Here is a 21,233-nt window from a genome sequence, read left to right on the forward strand (position 1 = left end):
CCCCGGCGCGGAGCCCCGCCCCGGCGCGCAGCTCCCACCCACGGACCTAACCCCGGCGCGGAGCCCCGCCCGCGGGCCTGTCTGGAGAGCGGAGCGGAGCCCAGTCCCGGAGCCCGCTGGGTGCCCCTCACCGCCACCGCAAGGCCGCCCGGCTTGGGCCACCGCGTCGCCATGGCTGGGGGCCGTGGGGCCCCCGGGCGCGGCCGGGACGAGCCGCCGGAGAGCTACCCGCAGCGGCAGGAGCATGAGCTGCAGGCTCTGGAGGCCATCTACGGCGCCGACTTCCAGGACCTGCGACCGGACGCGTGCAAATCGGTAGGAACGTGGCCGGTCCGGGCGGTGCTGGGTGTTGCGGCCCAGTCTTTCCTCTGCGCGACTGCCCCCGGCCAGGCCCGGCCTGGCCTCGCCGACACGGAGCCACCGGCCCTTTTTACGATTCTTCAGTCCTTGAGTCCCTCCCGATTCCACCCACGCTTACTTTCTGCCCTTGCACCCGCTCGCCGGGGTCTTCAGAACCCCCACCTCGGCCGAATTCTCTCCCAGCCTCTTCTCCAGGTCGGCTCCTCTGCCCTACCTCACACTTCTCATTTCCACTGATAGGCCGTAACATTCCTGCCTCCTTCCAGTCTTGCCCTTTCCCCCCCTGCTGAAAGCCCTTGAGTTTGATACAACAGTGCATCATAGAGATCCGTTGCAACTTTGTTCGGGCGACGCTTGGAGGCGCTGGTACAGACCTTACTGATCCCCCCTCCCCCCCATCACTATTCCCTTCAAGTCTCACCCTCCCTTGTGTGCAGAACTATAAACCGTGTCAACCCCACTGTACTCCCCAGGCGTCCTCACTGTTTTCGGGCCTGGAGCAACCTTTAAGGCACTTAGAGAGTACAGCATACATTCATCTTGGTCGTGGGAATGGAGGAGTGCGCTGAGTTTAGACCTTTGAAATGGCATTTGGTTTAAAATATTATTTTCCCTTTTGTCTGGGAGTAAAGGCTCATTATAAGCAGCTGACACTGATGGTTTCTCCCCGATCCATGAGGAATTGTCTCTGAATATCATTTAAAAGGTAGTCTCTTCCTTCCCTGACTGTCATTCCTGCATTTCATAGCATCTGCCTGTATCCGAGATTTCCTTAACAGGATTTTCTACAGCTGTCAGAGCAAAAACATTCTCCCTTTCACTCAAAGTGATTCTTCCTTCATTAAATATTTATTGTTCTGGGCATCAGGAACACAGTCCAGGACAAAACATATCAAACCTCTTGCCCTCGGGAAGCTTACTTTTCTAGTGCTTAATTTCAAAAGTTTTTTTTTTTAACCTGAAGTAGTAAAAATGTAAATACTCCTCTTATACATTCTTATATTAAAAATAATATAACTTTTTTTTAAAGATTTTATTTATTTATACGAGACAGAATGAGAGAGACAGAGAGCACATGAGAGGAGGGAGGGTCAGAGGGAGAAGCAGGCTCCCCGATGCAGGACTCGATCCAGGGACCCCAGGATCATGACCTGAGCCGAAGGCAGTCGCCTAACCAACTGAGCCACCCAGGCGCCCAAAATAATATAACTTTTTGGTGATGTGGTAACTTGTCTTTCTAAACATCGAGAACCAGTAAGTAGGCCCATTAAGCAGCCAAAATGGGAGTCACAAAGTGTACCCATGGACTCAAGGCAAAGTCTGTAAGACCTCCTTCAGAGCCACTCTTTTGAAAAAAATATTTATTTATTTATTTATTTATTTATTTATTTATTTATTTATTTGACAGAGAGAGTATAAGCAGGGGGAGTGTCAGTCGGGGGGAGGGAGAAGCAGGCTCCTTGCTGAGCAGAGAGCCCAAATTGAGGCTCCATCCCAGAACCCCAGGATCATGACCTGAGCCGAAGGCGGACACTTAACCGACTGAGCTACCCAGGTGCCCCCAGAGCCACTTTTTTTTTTTTTTTTTTTAAAGATTTTATTTATTTGACAGAGGGAGAGACAGCGAGAGAGGGAACACAAGCAGCGGGAGTGGGAGAGGGAGAAGCAGGCTTCCCGCAGAGCAGGGAGCCCGATGCGGGACTTGATCCTAGGACCCTGGAATCATGACCTGAGCCGAAGGCAGACGCTTAACGACTGAGCCACCCAGGCGCCCCGCCCCCCCCCCCAGCCACTTTTATTTGCTTTATACATGCTTAGCTATCTAGTTGTAAGGCTAGGAAAAGACAGGAAAAAGGAGCTGCTGTACGTAGGGATATCAATAATCCCAGAATTTACAGTTGGTGACCTTTTCTAACAGATAGAAGATTAACAAAAACAAACAACTATAAATGGCAGGTAGAAGAATTCAAATAGCTGTCTGTGGTTCATAGCACAGGTTGAATAGCCTGAACACTTTTCATAGGCCTCATAGGCAAGTAACTGCTGGCCATTAACAATGAATCAGAGTGCAGTCATTCAGCAAGTCCTTATTATCACTTGTGTGCCCGTCTTCTGGGGAAGAGTAGGCGGGTCCACAATCCTTTATCCAAAACCCTAGAGACCTGTCCGGTTTCAAAATTCAGAGGTGTTTGTGTTCAAGTTCATGTGTACACATTCCATAGCTTACCTAACACCTCGGGGGGGTGGGGTGGGGGGCAGCATCCAAAATTAAACACAGTGAAACCTGAATGTTCAAATGTTCACATGACTGGGATAAATAAAGGCTGTTAATAGCCTCTTGTCAGGTCAGGCCAAATTTGCTGCCAATAAATTCAATTCAGAATTTATTGACCTGAATAAACTTCACGTTTCTTTGACTTCTTTTAGGGGATGTGTTAGAATGTAGGTTTCAGAGGTTTCAGTTTACTAGCATTTGTAATATCATTTATAGATAACTAAACGTTTTGGGAATGAATGCTAATAATTAGTTTACATACTAAAAAAGTTTGGACACTACTAGGTTAAAATACAATTTACTCTAGAGTTATACGTGTAGTACTAATTATCTTGGCTTATCTTCCATGTCAGCAAAGGGTCTCTTAATTTATAATTTGATATCTATTGCAAAGTTCTCTCCTAAAAGCTTGCTGCTTCTGTCTCTGGGCCCACCAGTAGTGTATGAGAGTCCTTGTTTTCCTGCATCTTCCCCAGCATTGTAAACAGCAGGCTTTTTCATCTTTGCCAGTAGATGAATGAAACACTTTTTTTCCCCACTGTGTTATCTATTTTCTTTTTTTTTTTTTTAAGATTTTATTTATTCATTTGACAGAGAGAGACACAGCGAGAGAGGGAACACAAGCAGAGGGGAGTGGGAGAGGGAGAAGCAGGCTTCTGGCTGAGCAGGGAGCCCAATGTGGGGCTCGATCCCAGGACCCTGGGATCATGGCCTGAACCGAAGGCAGATGCCCAACGACTGAGCCACCCAGGTGCCCCATGTATTGTCTATTTTCTTTTCTCCTCCTTTTTTTTTTTTTTTAGTAATCTCTATGCCCAACATGGGGCTTAAACTCACAACCCTGAGATGAAGAGAAGCATGCTCCACCAACTGAGCCAGCCAGGCATCCCATATATTATCTTGTTTTCTTAGTCATTTGTCAGTTATTTTATGTTAAAAAAAAAAAAATTAGCATTATGGGTCATATGTTGCAAATGTTTTTCCCTATTTAACCATGTGCATTTTGATACTTACGAAATTTATGCGATTAAAAAAACTAATATAGTTAAAATGACCTATTTTTTTTGTTTTATAGTCCCCCCTTTTTTTTCCTAGAAAAGATTTCCCTACTCCATTGTTACTAAAAAATGAAGTCTTCATGGTTTTCTTTTAATTCTTTCATAACTTTGTTTTCAAATTAAAAAAAAATGTTTAAAAAAAATTTTTAAAGATTTTATTTACCCATTTGAGAGAGAGAGAGAGAGAGAGAGGGAACACAAACGGGGGGAGTGGGAGAGGGAGAAGCAGGCTTCCCGCCGAGCAGGGAGCCCGATGCGGAACTTGATCACAGGACCCTGGGATCATGACTTGAGCCAAAGGCAGAAGCTTAACCGACTGAGCCACCCAGGCGTTCCTGTAGTTTTTCCATATGAACTTCAGAATCAACTTGCCTAGTTCAAAAACTTATGGTGACGTTCTTAGTGGAATAACATTACATATATTTAATTTGGGGAGAATTCAGATTCTGAATATTTTCATGTTCATTTATTTTTTTATTGAAGTACAATTGACACAATGTTATATTAGTTTCAAGTGTACAACAGTGATTCTATACTTCTCTGCATTATGCCATGCTCACCACAAATGTAGCTATTATCTCTTACCATTGTTACCATATAACCTATTCGAATACCATTGGCTATATTCCCTATGCTGTACTTTTTTTTTTTTTTTTAAGGTAGGCTCCATGCCCAGCGTGGAGCCCAACCCGGGGCTTGAACTCATAACCCTGAGATCAAGGCCTGAGCTGAGATCAAGAGTCAGATGCTTAACGGACCAAGCCACCCAGCCACCTGCCTATACTGTACTTTTGATCCTCTTTTATTCCTGTATTCCTTCCATACCTGGAAGCCTGTATTTCCTACATCCTTTCACCCAGTCTATCCGTTCCCCCATTTCCGTCCCCTCTGCCAGCTATCAGTTTGTTTTCTGTATTTGTGAGTCTGTTTCTGCTTTTTGTTTATTGTGTTTTTTGTTTTTTTTAAATTCCACATATAAGTGAAATCATAGGGTTTTTGTCTTTCTCTCTCAGACTTACTTCACTTAGCATAATACCCTCTATGTCATCCATATTGTCACAAATGGCAAGATCTCATTCTTTTTTTATGGCTGAGTAATACTCTGTGTGTGTGTGTGTGTGTGTGTGTGTGTGAGATCACTTCTTTTTTATCCATTCATCTATGGATGGACACTTGGGCTGCTTCCATAGCTTGGCTACTATAAATAATGCTGCAGTAAACATAGAGGTGTGTATATCTTTTCAAATTAGTGTTTTCATTTTCTTTGGGCAAATACCTAGTGGTGAAATTACTAGATCATATGGTATTTCTTTTTTTTAATTTTTTGAGTAACCTCAAAAAATACTGTTTACTGCAGTAGCTGTACAAGTTTACATTTCCACCAACAATGCACAGGCTTTCCTTTTCTCCACATCCTTGCCAACAGTTGTTTCCTCTTAAAATTTTTATTTTAGCCATTCTCACAAGTGTAAGGTGATATCTCATGGTTTTGATTTGCAATTCCCTGATGATTAGTGATGTTGAGCACCTTTTCATGTGTCTGTTGGCCATTTTTCTTTTTTTTTTTACTTTTTTTTTTTTTTTAAAGATTTTATTTATTTATTTGAGAGAGAGCACATGAGAGGGGGGAGGGTCAGAGGGAGAAGCAGACTCCCCGCTGAGCAGGGAGCCCAACGTGGGACTCGATCCCGGGACTCCAGGATCATGACCTGAGCCAAAGGCAGTCGCTTAACCAACTGAGCCACCCAGGCGCCCCATTTTTCTTTTTTTTTTTTTTAAAGATTTTATTTATTTATTTGACAGAGAGAGACACAGTGAGAGACGGAACACAAGCAGGGGGAGTGGGAGAGGGAGAAGCAGGCTTCCCGCTGAGCAGGGAGCCCGATGTGGGGCTCGATCCCAGGACCCTGGGACCATGACCCGAGCCGAAGGCAGACGCTTAAGGACTGAGCCACCCAGGCGCCCCCCATTTTTCTTTTTTTTTAAGTAGGCTTCATGCCCAGCTTGGAGCCCAGCATGGGGCTTGAACTCACAACCCTGAGATCAAGACCTGAGCTGAGATCAAGAGTTGGATGCTTAACCAACTGAGCCACCCAGGCACCTCATCCATTTATAAGTCTTTGGGAAAATGTCTGTTCAGGTCCTCTGCCAATTTTTAATTGAATTATTTGTGGGTTTTTGGTGTTGAGTTGTATAAGTTCTTTATATATTTCAGATATTAATCCCTATTGGATATATCACTTGTAAATATCTTCTCCCAGTCAGTAGATTGTCTTTTTGTTTGTTTCATTTTTCACTGTGCAAAAAAAAAATTTGTTTTTTTAAGATTTTATTTTTTAAAGTGATCTCTTTACCCAACGTGGGGCTTGAACTCACAACCCCAAGATCAAGAGTTCCATGCTCCACCAGCTAAGCCAGCCAGGTGCCCCTGTGTAAAAGCTTTTTATTTTGATATAATTCCAATAGTTTATTTTTGCCTTTGTTTCCCTTGTGTGAGGACACATATCTAGAAAAATGTTGCTAAGAAGCTCTCATATTTAGGTCTTTAATCTGTTTTCACATATGTTTGAAATGGAGCTATAGGTTATTAAATTCTAGCACTGTTTAAAAATCTCTCCAGCCTGACAGACAAATACTTAAGAGAGAAGGGTGATTTTTACAAAGTCAGTTACAGAAAATACTCATTTAGAAAAGGAGATGTGGGGGAAAATCAGTGATTAAAGCATTTAACATAAAATCAGAGAAAGACAAATACTGTATAATCTCTCTTATATGTGGAATCTAAAAATATAAGCCAAGCTCATAGATGCAGAGAACAGATTGGTGTTTGCTTGGAGGGAGGAGGGGAGGATGGGAGAACTGTTTTTTGTTTTTAGTTTTTTTAGGTTTAAATAAATCAAATTTAAAAAACATAAAATATAGAAGAATGTTACCTAATTTCCTTTTTCTGAGCTTTTACTATCATCATTTTTATTTTTGACTTCTTTGCAGACTTAAAACCAGAAACTTGCCCAGATTATCTTGTTTGCACATGTTACTTTATTTCTAGATTTGTTCTATTTTCACACAGACTAGTTTCTTTCCACTTTACAGAATATGAGATCTAAAGCGTGTGAGAAAGAGGCCAAATTGAGCCAAGTCTGGCCATTAAAATTTTAAGGAGGATGTGATTCACAGAGTCCTAGGTAACAGTTCTAGGCCAAACACCTGAAAGTGGTTTGAATTGTGTAACTTTTTTATATATATAATTGTAGTAAATAACACATAGCATAGAGTTTATCATCTTAACCATTCCTCAGAGTTCAGTTCAGTAGTGTTAAGCTTATTTATGTTATTGTGCAGCAGAAAATTGTTAGTGTTTTTTTTTTTTTTTTTTTAAAGATTTTATTTATTTGACAGAGAGAGACAGGCAGAGAGGGAACACAAGCAGGGGGAGTGGGAGAGGGAGAAGCAGGCCTCCCGCGGAGCAGAGAGCCCAATGCGGGGCTCGATCCCAGGACCCCGGGACAATGACCCGAGCCGAAGGCAGACGCTTAACGACTGAGCCACCCAGGCGCCCCTGTTAGTGGTTTTAATTAATTTCCCAAACCTTGTCCTCATCTGCTGCTTATCTTGTAATCCAGTGAGGTTTTTTTTAAGATTTATTTATTTATTTATTTGAGAGAGAGAGAGAGAGAGAACAAGCACACAGAGGGAGAGGGAGAAGCAGACTCCCCGCTGAGCAGGGAGCCCGATGTTGGGCTCGATCCCAGGACCCTGGGACCATGACCTGAGCTGAAGGCAGATGCTTAACGACTGAGCCACCCAGGCGCCCCAAGATTTCTTTTTTTTTTTTTGATGGCTGCATAATATTCCTGTGTGTGTGTGTGTGTGTGTGTATACACCACTTCTTTATCCATTCGTCTGTCGACGGACATCTAGGCTCTTTCCATAGTTGGCTATTGTGGACATTACTGCTATAAACATTGGGGTGACAAATTGGTTTTTTTAATATATATTTTGTAGTATGTACATTTTGTATCTGATATATCCTGCATTGTGTTTTCCTGTCCTTTAGTGCTCTCAAATTTTTTTTTGGTTATCCCTTACTTTGTAAATACTTGCCTGTAGATATTCCAGGAATTCATTATTTCCTTATGCAGAGTAAGTAAAAGATTTTATCGACACTGTTCTTTTTTTTTTTTTAAGATTTTATTTATTTATTTATTTGAGAGAGAGAGAATGAGAGAGAGCAAGCACATGAGAGGGGGGAGGGTCAGAGGGAGAAGCAGACTCCTTGCCGAGCAGGGAGCCCGATGCGGGACTCGATCCAGGGACTCCAGGATCATGACCTGAGCCGAAGGCAGTCGCTCAACCAACTGAGCCACCCAGGCACCCTCGACACTGTTCTAATGACCATTTATCTTCTGAACACAAGAAGGAGGCCCTACCCACTCCACTCCCCAGCACATCTTGGTTGTTACCATCATTTTTGATCAAGTCCTGTTTAGCTCCAGGACTCCTTGATTGCCCTAACATGAGCTCATGCGTGGTATCCTAAACATGGCTTGCATAAAAGCCTCTTCACATGTTGAGAAGCCCCTCAGTTTGCTCAAGGAAAGCTTGGCAAATATTCTGCTCTTACCTCTAAAGTCATTGTTTCCTGACTGGCCTTTTTTTTTTCTTTTTTCCCTCAATGTCCCTGTATTGGTTAGTGTTAAGTTTGGCTACATATTATAGAAAACTTAACAAAGTTCGTTTTTCTGCATGCAGAAGTTTTGGGTCTAGGGCTTTTTCTGATTTGTTGTTCCATCATCCTTAATGTGCCCTTCATGGTCCAAAATGGCTGTCTGAATGCCGACCATCATATCTGCGTTCCAGTCAGCAGGAAGGAGAAAGGGATGAAGTTGCATGTGTTAGTTCTTTCATCTTTTTTTTTTTTAAAGATTTTATTTATTTATTTGACAGAGAGAATGAGAGAGAGAGCGCACATGAGAGGGGGGAGGGTCAGAGGGAGAAGCAGACTCCTTGCCGAGCAGGGAGCCCGATGCGGGACTCGATCCAGGGACTCCAGGATCATGACCTGAGCCGAAGGCAGTCGCTTAACCAACTGAGCCACCCAGGTGCCCCTCATCTTTTTTTTTTTTTAAGATTTTATTTATTTATTTGACAGAGAGAGACACAGAGAGAGAGGGAACACAAGCAGGAGTAGTGGGAGAGGGAGAAGCAGGCTCCCCGCAGAGCAGGGAGCCCGATGCGGGGCTCGACCCCAGGACCCTGGGATCATGACCTGAGCTGAAGGCAGACGCTTAACGACTGAGCCACCCAGGTGCCCCTTTCATCTTTTTTTTTTTTAAAGATTTTATTTATTTATGTATTTGAGAGAGAGAGAGAGAGAGCACGAACAAGCAGGGGGAAGGAGAGGGACAAGCACCCCACGCTGAGCACGGAGCCTGACTCAGCTCAATCCCAGGACCCTGAGATCTTGACCTGAGCTGAAATGAAGTGTCAGATGCTCAACCGACTGAGCCACCCAGGTGCCCATAGTTCATCTCATTAACCAGAAATTAACCCAATGGCCACAGTTAGCTGCAAAGGAATTGTATACAGCTAAAAAATCAGCGGTTCTGTTGCTAAGAAATAAGGGGAGAGTGGATATTGGGGGAACAATTAATAGTCTGAGAAATACCCTGAAGTTTATGCCCTGTGGAGAAGAATATCATTCTGGTCCAGTTAAATTGTTAGCCAGAGGGGCACCTGGGTGGCTCAGTCGTTAAGCGTCTGCCTTCAGCTCAGGTCATGATCCCAGGATCTTGGGATCGAGCCCCCGCATCGGTCTCCCTGCTCAGCGGGAAGCCTGCTTCTTCCTCTCCCACTCCCCCTGCTTGTGTTCCCTCTCTCGCTGTGTCTCTCTCTGTCAAATAAATAAATAAAATCTTAAAAAAAAAATAAATTGTTAGCCAGAGAAAAAGCCTTGAAAGTAGCAGACACCCCGTTCCTCAGTGCGCTGTTCTTTGAGTTAGTTCCACTTGGTACTCAGATCCAGGCAAGCTGTTGGGTTTTTGTCCAATAGTATGTCATCCTTCAGTGGCCTTGGGTCTGTTCCTTCATCCAAGCCTCCACCACTGGGCTCATGCACCTCTTAAAGCTGAAACCTTTAACGCATCCAGGAATCTCTTTACTTTGCTTCAAAACTCCTTCCTCTTTTTTAGAAGTTTGTTTTGGCATTACCTGGGCTCATTACTATTATCACTTCTGCCCTGCTAGTGTTGCTATGTTGTAGAAATAACTGGAACACTAGATGTGCATGGTGTGACATGGCTGGTCCAGCCCAGGAGTGTTTGCAGGGTGCTTACGACTTCTTTAGGCCCCAGTGTTGGTCCCCCTAGTGCCTGGGACTGGCCCAGAGGCCTCCTTCCCTGAGGCTTGCCAGCGATCCGTAACTGGATCCATTGTGCTTTATTAGGCATTCCTTTGAGTAAGAACATCTTCAAAATGTGTAATCCCCCAATAGGCCTCTTTTTTTCTGAAGCTTGCTTCCTGTTCCCTGGATTCTGGACATACGCTCTCTGTACCGTTTCCCATGAAGGTTACTTACATTCAGATAACGCTCTTCACTTCCTACATAAAGACAAAAGAGAATGTTAAACCAGATTCAGTGTTTTGCTTCTGCAGGGATAACTCACTTCATGTGGTGTATGTTGTCTATATGTTATAAGTTCATTTCCATCCTGGGCCCAGGAAAGACCTATCCTTTGGTTTATATTTGTAGTTTCTACTTATGAGGCTTGTTGATAATTTTATCTATTTATTTTTATTTTTTTGATTTTAATTTTTTAAAAAGATTTTATTTGAGAGAATGAGCACAAGCGGGGGGAGGGGCAAGTAGAAGGAAAAGCAGGATCCCCACTGAGCAGGGCGCCCGATGCAGGGCTCGATCCCAGGACCGCAGGGTCTGAGCTGAAGGCGGATGCTTAACCGACTGCGCCACCCAGGTGCCCCCGGCTTGCTGATAATTTTAGTTCTTATATTTACATAATTCTTGCTCCTTGCAGCTATAGAGGGCTACCTTAATTTTGTTGCTTCAGAAACGAAAGGTCTGCTGTTAACTCCTGGGTGGTGTGCTTGGATTGTAACATCTTAATCTCTTTCACATTGGGCTTTTTGGGTCTTTAGTATTTTACTTGAAGAAAACCATCTGTATGGCATTTCCCCTTATATTCTTACCTTCTTATTTCTTTTGCCTCTTTTAAGCTCTCAAGTCACTATGGATTTAGAACAGTATTCTCATTAGTTCTTTTTTTTTTTTCTTTTAAGATTTATTTATTTGAGACGGGGAGAGAGAGAGCTTGTGCAGGGGGAGGGGCAGAGGGACAGGAAGAGAAAATCTCAAGCAGACTCTGTGCTACGCAGGGAGCCCGCCGTGGGACTCAATCCCAGGACCCTGAGATCACGCCGTGGGGCTCAGTCCCAGGACCCTGAGATCATGACCTGAGCCAAAATCAAGAGTTGGTCGCCTAACCAACTGAGCCACCCAGGCGCCCCCCTCATTGGTTGTTCTGAAATAAATTTTTCATTGGTCAACAGCCAAGTGAGAAAATGAAAGGCAGAACAATGTGTAAGTGAAGATGTATTAGTATAAGATAAATTGACCCTTCTTAAGATACAATTGAGCTCTACTCTATTTTTGTACTTCCTCCTACTTCTGATACTATTGTTTTCAAAAGTGATATAATATATACAATAAAGAGGGAGCAAAAATGCATTTTTTTTCTTTTTAAGATTTTGTTTATTTTAGAGAAAGAGCACAAGTGGGCAGAGGGGGTGAGGGAGAGGGAGTAACAGACTCCTCGCTGACGTGGGGCTCGGTCCCAGGACCCCCGGGATCATGACCTGAGCCCAAGGCAGATGCTTAACCGACTGAGCCACCTAGGCACCCCTTTTTTTTTCTTTAAGCTACATACCCAATGTGGGGCTTGAACTCACGATCCTGAGATCAAGTCACATGCTTTACTGACTGAGCCAGCCAGGCACCCCCAAAAAGTATTTTCTTATTAAAATTACTATTTATCATATCTCTCCAAAATTTGTGGCCTGTGAGATGAGAAAGCCTGTAAAGGTTTGATCTGGTGGAGAAAGCACTGGTAAAATTTTGAGTCTAACTAGCCTTTCTCTCAGTGTTTACATTTGTAAAATGGACATGTATAACCTCCTACAGAGCTGCATTCTTGTTAGAGAAGGAGTAACAGTAACGAGGCAAAGATGGGTTGGTAGAATGTACTTCAAAATAATCTCAGGTGGTGGTTGGGAGTAGAGGCAACATATAGATACACAGTATTGGCCATAAATGGGTAATTGTTGAAACTGTATGGTGGGCACATGGAGTTCATTGTATCATTATTAGCTTTTGTTTTAAAATCTCCATAATAAAAAGTTCTTCCGAGAGAGAGAGAGAGAGAGAGAGAGAGAGAGAGAGAGAGAGAGAGAGGCTGTTTAAGGAGACTGGTCAAGACAATAGTCTTTGCTTTTCTTGCTAGCAACTACCTGTTTCAACTGCTCTTATCTAAATGCTTCCTATGCAAAATTCTGTCTCAGATACAACTCAGAGCGCAGCTGGCCTGCCTTGCTTGGAGGGGGACAGGAGGCCTGGAGCCCTGTTAGTTCATTCTCACGCTCAAACCTTTGAGGTTCCTCTGAGGAAACCCACCAGTCTGCCTGCTTTTTCTTCTCATGTCCTCTATCCTTCTAAAGAAGGGCCCCTCCTCCTGTCTCTCTTGTGCTCATCACTATCTGCCCTCCGACAGATCCTAATTTTGTCTCATTCCTACTCTTCCATAAAATTCCCATCAACATCCTCACATGCTTTAGTATCTCTCATCTTTAAGACAGAACAAGAGATTTTTCCCTTGATTGCACATCCTCCTCCATCTGTGGCCCCATCCTCTGTGCCCTTAATGCCCACACCTCCTTGAAGGACTCGTCCAGGTGTGCCTAGTCCTCCTCCTCGCCCAGTATTCACTCCTCATCACACCGGGGTCTGCGTTCAGTGCCCACGGAGCCCGCTCTTGGCAAGGTCACCTACAGTCCCGTGTTACCCAGCAGTGGATGCTCTCTGTCATCCTACTCAGCCTTAGGAGCATCTGTGAGAGACACTTTCCTTCCCTCCCTTGAGGCCCAGTCCCTTTGTCCGCTTTATCTCAAGTACACGTTTCTCCTGCTTCACTTGGTGTCCCCCCTCCCTCCTGTGTTCCAGACACACTGGCCTCTCTTGGGCTTTTTGGAATACATCAACCTCTTGTTCGCTTTGAACCTCTTCATGTGCTCTTCCCTCCTCTGGAATGCTCGGTCTCTGGCTTGTCTCAGCTTCTGTGCAGTGTACTCAGGTGTTCCTGATGACCATATCCAAGTATGTTCCCTCACACCCACTGCGGGTCATTCTCGAAGTAGAGTGTAGGGAGACTAGACAGTACTTTTATCCCCGTAGGGTCTCTGGCTAGGGTTTGAGAATAAATTGACATGAGACAGACTGACAGGAGAATAACATACAGGTATTTACATGCACATTGGAAACTCCATAGGGACATGAAGACCCGAAGAAGTGGCCAGGCCTAAGTATCTACAGGGTAGGCTGAACAAAGAGAGGCAGTTGTGGAAAGTAGCGAACATATGGGGAGACTGAAGAAAGGTAAGAGTTATTTTGCCAAGTTCTGTTTGTACAGGATTCTCTCGGCCTTAATGTTCTCTGATAATGAGTCCCGGGATGGAGTCCCGCATTGGGCTCCCTGATCAGCAGGGGGTCTGCTTCTCCCTCTGGCCCTCCCCCCTCTCATTCTCTCTCTGTCAAATAAATAAATAAAAATCTGTATTTTATTTTATTTTTAAAGATTTTATTTATTTGACAGAGAAAGAGAGCATGAGCAGGGGGAAGGAGCAAGGGGAGAGAGAGAAGCAGGCTCCCCACTCAGCAGGGAGCCTGACTCAGGACTCGATCCCAGGACCCCTGGATCATGACCTGAGCTGAAGGCAGATGCTTAACCAACTTAGCCACCCAGGCTTCATAGGATATTTCTTTCTTTCCAGTGTAGGAGGGCATCTTTCTTTCTTTCTTTTTTTAAATTTATTGTTATGTTAATCACCATGCATTACATCATTAGTTTTAGATGTAGTGTTCCATGATTTATTGTTTGTGCATAACACCCAGTGCTCCATGCAGAACGCACCCTCTTTAATACCCATCACCAGGCTAACCCATCCTCCCCCGCCCTCCCCTCTAGAACCCTCAGTTTGTTTTTCAGAGTCCATCGTCTCTTATGTAGGAGGGCATCTTTCACATGGGCGTCTTATCTCCTGTTTTCAGGAAGGAAAGAGGAGGTCAGCAGGCCCTTCTTGCACCTTCTGTTTTCAAGTACCCTTAGCTCAAAATAATCCTTAAACCATGTGCTCTGGTAAGCGCTGTGAATTGTGCAAGACTGTTGAATCTCAGATCTGTACCTCTGAAACAAATAATGCAATATATGTTGAGAAAAAAAAAAAGAAGAAGAACAAGGTAGCAGCAGGAGGGGAAGAATGAAGGGGGGAAATCGGAGGGGTAGACGAACCATGAGAGACAATGGACTCTGAAAAACAAACTGAGGGTTCTAGAGGGGAGGGGGGTGGGAGGATGGGTTAGCCTGGTGATGGGTATTGAGGAGGGCACATTCTGCATGGAGCACTGGGTGTTATGCACAAACAATGAATCATGGAACACTACATCTAAAACTAATGATGTAATGTATGGGGATTAACATAAGAATAAAAAAATTTAAAAAAAAATAATCCTTAAACCAAAGTGGCATATTATGGAGCGGCTGATTCCATCACTCATGTCTTCTCTTCAGTAGGACTTTCTGAACTTGAACTTACGTGTTAATTATTTGTTTTCCCCCACCAGACTGGAAGTTCCACGTCAGCTGGAACCACGTCTGTTTTCTCACTTTGTGCTCCCAGTGCCTGACAGAGTCCACGCCCATCACTGTGGGTGATGAGGCGAGATGGCTGACTGAGTACCTGGAAAACCTCATGGGTCACGGGACGTTTCACCACGTTCACAGATCTGTGCTTTCCTGGAACCTGACCCTGCAGCTTTGAGCAAGCATTAGGATAAAGCCATATGAAAACCGAGCTTCCAAATGTTATACACATCGTTGATGAGAATTTTGTTTATTGTATAATTCAGGGTACTATAGGTTGTAAATACCTGTTAGAATTTAGTGTTGCTATGTACTTTGTTGCCCCCCCCCCAATTTTTTGTGCTTTTCCTTTTTTGTGAAATGTGAAATGATGTCACATTTCCCTTTTTGCCCTGGCCACCTGGATGTTCCAAGACAAAGTCAAGGCTCGGTCACAGCAGCTCAGAATTGGCACTAATGAGGGAGTGGCTGATAAAAAACACAGGTTTGGGAGCCAAAGTTGGATCTGAAATCCAACCTTGTCGTCGTGTATCTGTGGGCAAAAAACTGAAATTTCTGAGCCTGAGCTGCTTTATCTGTAAAACGGTGGCGGTGCCCACCTACAGAGTTAGTTAAGTGCCTGGACCATGAGACTAAATATTTCTTCCCTCAGCCTCCCTTCTCTTATTTTTTTTGTTTTTTTTAAAGATTTTATTTATTTATTTGACAGAGACACAGCGAGAGAGGGAACACAAGCAGGGGGAGTGGGAGAGGAAGAAGCAGGCTTCCCACCGAGCAGGGAGCCCCATGCGGGGCTCGATCCCAGGACCCTGGGATCACGACCGGAGCCGAAGGCAGACGCTTAACTGACTGCGCCACTCAGGCGCCCCTCCCTTCTCTTATGATGTACAGATAATATAAACTGCCTCAAACCTTTTTTGGAAAAAGCATATTTAATAAAGAACAATAAATGGAGTATTTGGTTTCTTTGGCGAAAAGCAGTTGGGTGAGAGCATATCCATGTTTAGAAGAGCCGTCAGATTTTCATGTTAAGGCTTTCACTTGTCATTATCTCAGTATTCATGTTTCAACTGGTTTCCTCTGCTCAAGAGGCCCCTGACCCACCTGTCTGAAAATCTCCCTTACCGCTGTATTCCATTACTCTGCCTGATTTTCTTTATAGCACTCATCACTATGGAGAATACGTCCTTGTCTTCTCATGTGTGTTGGCTAGTTGGTCCCACATCTGTCCAAATTGACCCCTGTACTCCTAGCCTACTCCTAGAATGGTACTCCTGCATAACCACGTGATTGGTACTCCATAACATGTGAATGAATAGATGCTCCATGGAACATTTTGCTTCACCTCTTAGATAACTTTGAAAAGGAAGATGCAGTCTCTCTGGCACAGGTTTTGTTTTTATTTTTTTTTTAAGATTTTATTTATTTATTTGACAGAGAGAGACACAGCGAAAGAGGGAACACAAGCAGGGGGAGTGGGAGAGGGAGCCTGATGCGGGACTCGATCCCAGGACCCTGGGATCATGACCTGAGCTGAAGGCAGTCGCTTAACCAACTGAGCCACCCAGGTGCCCCAGGTTTTGTTTTTAAACCACGCTTTAGGAAAAGATAACCGAATGCTTGTATAAAAGTACAATTGCACGTAATATTTAGAAAGTAGAACGTTTGAGCTAAGATGCTCATTATCTTAATTGATAATAATTGGCTCTCCAGGAGGGAAAAAAAAAAAAGATTTTCTTTTTCTCTTTTAGGTCAGTGAGCCCCCTGAAATCAATTTAGTTCTGTACCCTCAGGGTCTGACTGGTGAAGAAGTATACGTTCAAGTGGATTTGAGGGTTAGATGCCCACCAACCTACCCAGACATGTGAGTACATTTATAAATACCTTCCATGTGATACCACTTCTCTGTTTTGACAACCTAGAAACAGACGCATTAATGGTATTTTCTCCTTTCTGCTTCTGTTCCCCTTATAATTTCATTTCCTATCGTGTATATCTCACCGAAACTACCATCTGCAGTAGACATTTTCATGAAACCTGTCTCACATTAAGTCTGCTTATAGTTGTAGAATAGTCACTCCAGGTACTAATGTTTGCTCCATGACTAATTGTTTGCTTTCTCTAATGTGTTCATTTAAAAAAAAGAGAGGGAGAGAGAGAAGGAAGCACAAGCAGGGGAAGGAGCAGAGGGAGAAGCAGACTCCCCGCTGAGCAGGGAGCCCGAAGCAGGGCTGGATCCCAGGACCCCAGGATCATGACCTGAGCCAAAGGCAGACGCTTAACGATTGAGCCACCCAGGCGCCCCTCTGATGTGTTGATTTTTGTTTAATTCTTCATAAATTGGAAAGAGGAACAGTCTTAGGAGAAAAGGACAAAGTCATTAGGACTAGTAGAGCCCTTGTATACTTAGTTTTATTTTGTTTCAGGGGGTGGGGAGGGGCAGAGGGAGAGTGAAAGAGAATCCTCAAGCAGACTCCCCGCCCAGTGCAGAGCCGGACGCGGGCCTTGATCTCACAACCCTGAGATCAAGATCTGAGCTGAGGTCAAGAGTTGGACACTTAACCGACTGAGCCACCCAGGCGCCCTTGTATACTTAGTTTTAAAGTATAGATGGCATTAGGACTTAGAATAGCCTTTTGGCCCTAATGGGAGTTTTACTTTGTAGAGGAAAAAGGAGATTTGAGTCACACTGTTATTCAGGGCACTGCTGATGGGACTCCACTGTGCAGGGCTGGTCTGTGATGCACGGTGTCTAACACCCTGGCTCTAGCCAGTGATGCTACGAGTGCTCTGCGGTCTATGAGACAACCGTAAAACCCCCACATACTTTCTTTTTTAAAGAGATTTATTTATTTAAGAGAGAGCGCGCGAGGGAGCATGAGCAGGGGGGCGGGGCAGAGGGAGAGGGAGAAGCAGGCTCCCCGCTGACGCGGGACTCGATCCCGGGACCCCGGAATCATGACCTGAGCCGAAGGCAGACGCTTAACCGACTGAGCCACCCAGGCGCCCCCTGCACGTGGACTGCCTCTGGATGAGAACCACTGACAGAGCAAAAGCACTGGCAGTCAGTAGCCAAGTATTGTCTTTTCGAAGTATGTGTGTATTCCGTATAATGTTTCCTCAGACATTCTACCTGGAAAGGCAGATGGGCTTAGATGACATTTTGTGGTTTGCGCTTACTGTGCAGGGAATCAGGTGACAAATAAAAGGAAGCTGTGCCTTACAGAGTGGATGGGAAATCTGTGGAATTTGTTATCCTAACAGCTGATGGAGAAGATGAAAGTACAGATAGGTCAAGATGAGTTTCTTTCTTTTTTCTTTTTTTAAAGATTTTATTTATTTATTTGAGACAGAGAGAATGAGAGAGAGAGAGCACATGAGAGGGGGGAGGGTCAGAGGGAGAAGCAGGCTCCCTGCTGAGCAGGGAGCCCGATGCGGGACTCGATCCAGGGACTCCAGGATCATGACCTGAGCCAAAGGCAGTCGCTCAACCAACTGAGCCACCCAGGTGCCCTCAAGATGAGTTTCTTGAATTTAGTAACCCTCTTTTGTCTCTAACATCATGCCTAGAGTAGATAGAGTAGGTGTTTAGTATTTACTTCATGAATTGGTTAAAGGGTAATTAAATTTTATGAAAGGAAAATAAAGCCACGCCTCTCTGGGTTTTATTTTTCCTGACACCAAATAGGTGGTGCGTTTTCTGACAGCTGGGTGTCTAGCAATTCAGTTCAGTTTTGACACAAACTAGCATAGTTACTGCAGACCTGGGTTAGGGGCTCAGTTCCACAAAATTTCAAACGCCAGTTTGCGTGTACCAGTATTTCTGATCAGCTGGCCAAGAATTTGTGAGCTCATTCAACCCCTTCATCAGGTTTGATGCTGTGTTAGAACAGCATGGAGAACTCAGGAAGGCACTTACAATTACCGGCTTACTATAAAAGATACAGCGCAGGACCAGCCCAGTGAAAGAGGTGCATAGGGAAGGAATGTGGTAAGAGGCGTGGAGTTTCTCTTCCCTCTTGCCTTTGACAGGCATCCCCTGGGGGCACAGTCACCCCTGGTTGGGAACCACTGTGCTGGAGGGCCATTCTGGTAAATCTTGATGTGTCCAATTGGTAAAAATAATATGGGATGATTTAAAAAAACAAACAAACCATGAAAATGATTATAAAAAGCCACAGAGTAGACATTATAATATCAGCTACATAAAATTATAAATTTTGTGCCAAGGGCATAAAGAGAAACCTGGAAAAAGATTTTTTTAAGTTTAATTAGTATTGTAGATGGATTTTTCATCATTCTGTTAATATTGCTACATAATGACAGCTGAATTAAAAAGAAATTATGTAAGGCTTGACTTGGGGGGGGAACATTCTTATCCTTTGAGATGACATGGTACAGGAAAACTTTTTCTGCAAAGTAGTCTTTCATGCCACTGTGACAGAGTCCTTGGTTAGATCATACGTAGACTCAGGACTCTGTGGCATTTCTGTCCTTTTTCTCATATATATCAACTCCCTTCTCTGAGATTTCCATCTATCCGAGTAGATCATGATTGTAGCCATCTGTCACACTGAAGCATTGAGAGAATGCAGAGACAGTGAATCATAAAGGCTTTGCTAAGATAAAAATACCATCAGTTACTCAGAAATGCTTGGTAGGAAGTAGTCATCTTCTCTTCGGTGAAATTAAATAAAGCCTGTTTGATCTCCGTGAATTGTTCCTGGATCTCTCTTTTTTTTTTTTTTTAAGATTTTATTTATTTATTTGAGAGAGAGAGAATGAGAGAGAGCACATGAGAGGGGGGAGGGTCAGAGGGAGAAGCAGACTCCCTGCTGAGCAGGGAGCCCCATGCGGGACTCGATCCCGGGACTCCAGGATCATGACCTGAGCCGAAGGCAGTTGCTTAACCAACTGAGCCACCCAGGTGCCCCGAGATTTTATTTATTTTTTTGACAGAGAGAGACATAGCGAGAGCAGGAACACAAGCAGGGGGAGTGGGAGAGGAGAAGCAGGCTTCCCGCGGAGCAGGGAGCCCGATGCGGGGCTTGATCCCAGGACTCCAGAATCATGACCTGAGCCGAAGGCAGTCGCTTAACCAACTGAGCCACCTAGGCGCCCTTCCTGGATATCTCTTGATTGGGAACCAAGGGGAACCCAAGGAGCGACTCTGTGAACTTTGAATAGAGAGCATTGAGTGTTGGTTATGCTGGGCGGAGAGAAGAGGGGCATGTTCGGCATCCTTGTAATAGCAGAGGGTGCACAACACCCCCAGGTGGATTCAGCTGTGGGAGTGGGTGAGTGAGCATTTCCACCTCGTTGACAATCAGGAGTGATGTGACAGGGCACATGGTGGGAATGCTGGATGGATCACCTAGGCTTCATTTTTTTCTTTAAGATTTTCAGTAATCTCTACACCCAATGTGGGGCTCGAACCCACAACACCGAGATCAAGAGTCACATGCTCTACCGACTGAGTCAGCCAGGCGCCCCGTCTGAGGCTTCCTCTTGCCTCGTCGTGCTTGTCTTGCTTTATGCTGAAGCACACGAATGAGCCCAGAGCGCTTGGACTCTTGTGGGTGAACTGTGAGAGCTGGTTAATTGATGTTGGGGGGCAAGCCAGGATCAAGCCCACTAAGTCTATTTTTTTTTTTTTTAAAGATTTTATTTATTTATTTGAGAGAGAATGAGATAGAGAGAGAGCACATGAGAGGGGGGAGGGTCAGAGGGAGAAGCAGACTCCCCGCCGAGCAGAGAGCCCGATGCGGGACTCGATCCCGGGACTCCAGGATCATGACCTGAGCCGAAGGCAGTCGCTTAACCAACTGAGCCACCCAGGTGCCCCAAGCCCACTAAGTCTAGTCATCTGGGGGACCAGCTTCTCCCCCAGGGACTGCAGGTGACCCCCACGTCAAACACTATGTTGACAGAGTTGCTAGGATACAGTTGTAATCCTTGGAAATGGAGGAGGAGGCTGCTAGGGGTATAGAGAGGCCTGTGTGAAATCTCTGTGCTCAGTGCTTGGACCTAGCAAATATTATGCAAAGAGGCCATACTTTTTGGAGTAACTCCTTTTTGTCTCTTTCTTTTCCAGAGTCCCTGAAATAGAGTTAAAGAATGCCAAAGGTCTGTCAAATGAAAGTGTTAATTTGTTAAAATCCCACCTAGAGAAAGTGGCCCAAAAACACTGTGGAGAGGTAAGATACGTTTTTGTTTTTTTTTTTTTTAATTTTTTTTAAGATTTTATTATTTATCTGAGAGAGAGAGGGATAGAGCACAAGCAGGGGGAGTAGCAGAGCAGGGAGCCCGATGCAGGGCTTGATCCCGATCCCAGCACCCTGGGATCATGACCTGAGCCGAAGGCAGACGCTTAACCGACTGAGCCACCCAGGCGCCCCGAGGTAAGATACGTTTAACTGGAGTTGTAACAGGACAGTAGAAATCTCATCCCGTTCAGCAGTGTTCACCTTCCTGCCTTCTCTTGGGCCAAGAGGCTTTTCCATGACACCTCAAACCCAGTGTTGACTAGAATGTTTTGTTTCTTATTGATATGTACAAAGGGGAACATTGGTACTTGTATTTCTTTAATGTACAGCTTTTATGAATGACAAA

At 44.5% G+C, this 21,233-nt stretch overlaps 1 protein-coding gene across 9 annotated transcripts in view; it reads left to right on the forward strand.

Moving 5' to 3' along the window:
- Nucleotides 1-68: 68 nt before the first annotated feature.
- EIF2AK4 (eukaryotic translation initiation factor 2 alpha kinase 4) overlaps nucleotides 69-21,233 on the forward strand; it is a 109,631-nt gene continuing 88,466 nt past the window's right edge. For 8 of the 9 annotated variants that reach the window (XR_004677321.1, XM_034994319.1, XM_034994318.1 and 5 more), the window contains exons 1-3: nucleotides 69-315; nucleotides 16,373-16,485; nucleotides 20,716-20,818. Coding sequence is in view for 7 of the 9 variants with exons in the window: in XM_034994319.1 (XP_034850210.1) it covers nucleotides 172-315; nucleotides 16,373-16,485; nucleotides 20,716-20,818 (360 nt within the window). In the remaining 2 variants the exon portion in view is untranslated. The remainder of the gene's footprint in view (nucleotides 316-16,372; nucleotides 16,486-20,715; nucleotides 20,819-21,233) is intronic. The other variant, XM_034994326.1, reaches the window with a different exon arrangement.

Source organism: Mirounga leonina, unplaced genomic scaffold (genome assembly GCF_011800145.1).
Source record: "Mirounga leonina isolate KUSES-001 unplaced genomic scaffold, KU_Mleo_1.0 Mir_91, whole genome shotgun sequence".
Classification (NCBI taxonomy): Eukaryota; Metazoa; Chordata; class Mammalia; order Carnivora; family Phocidae; genus Mirounga; species Mirounga leonina.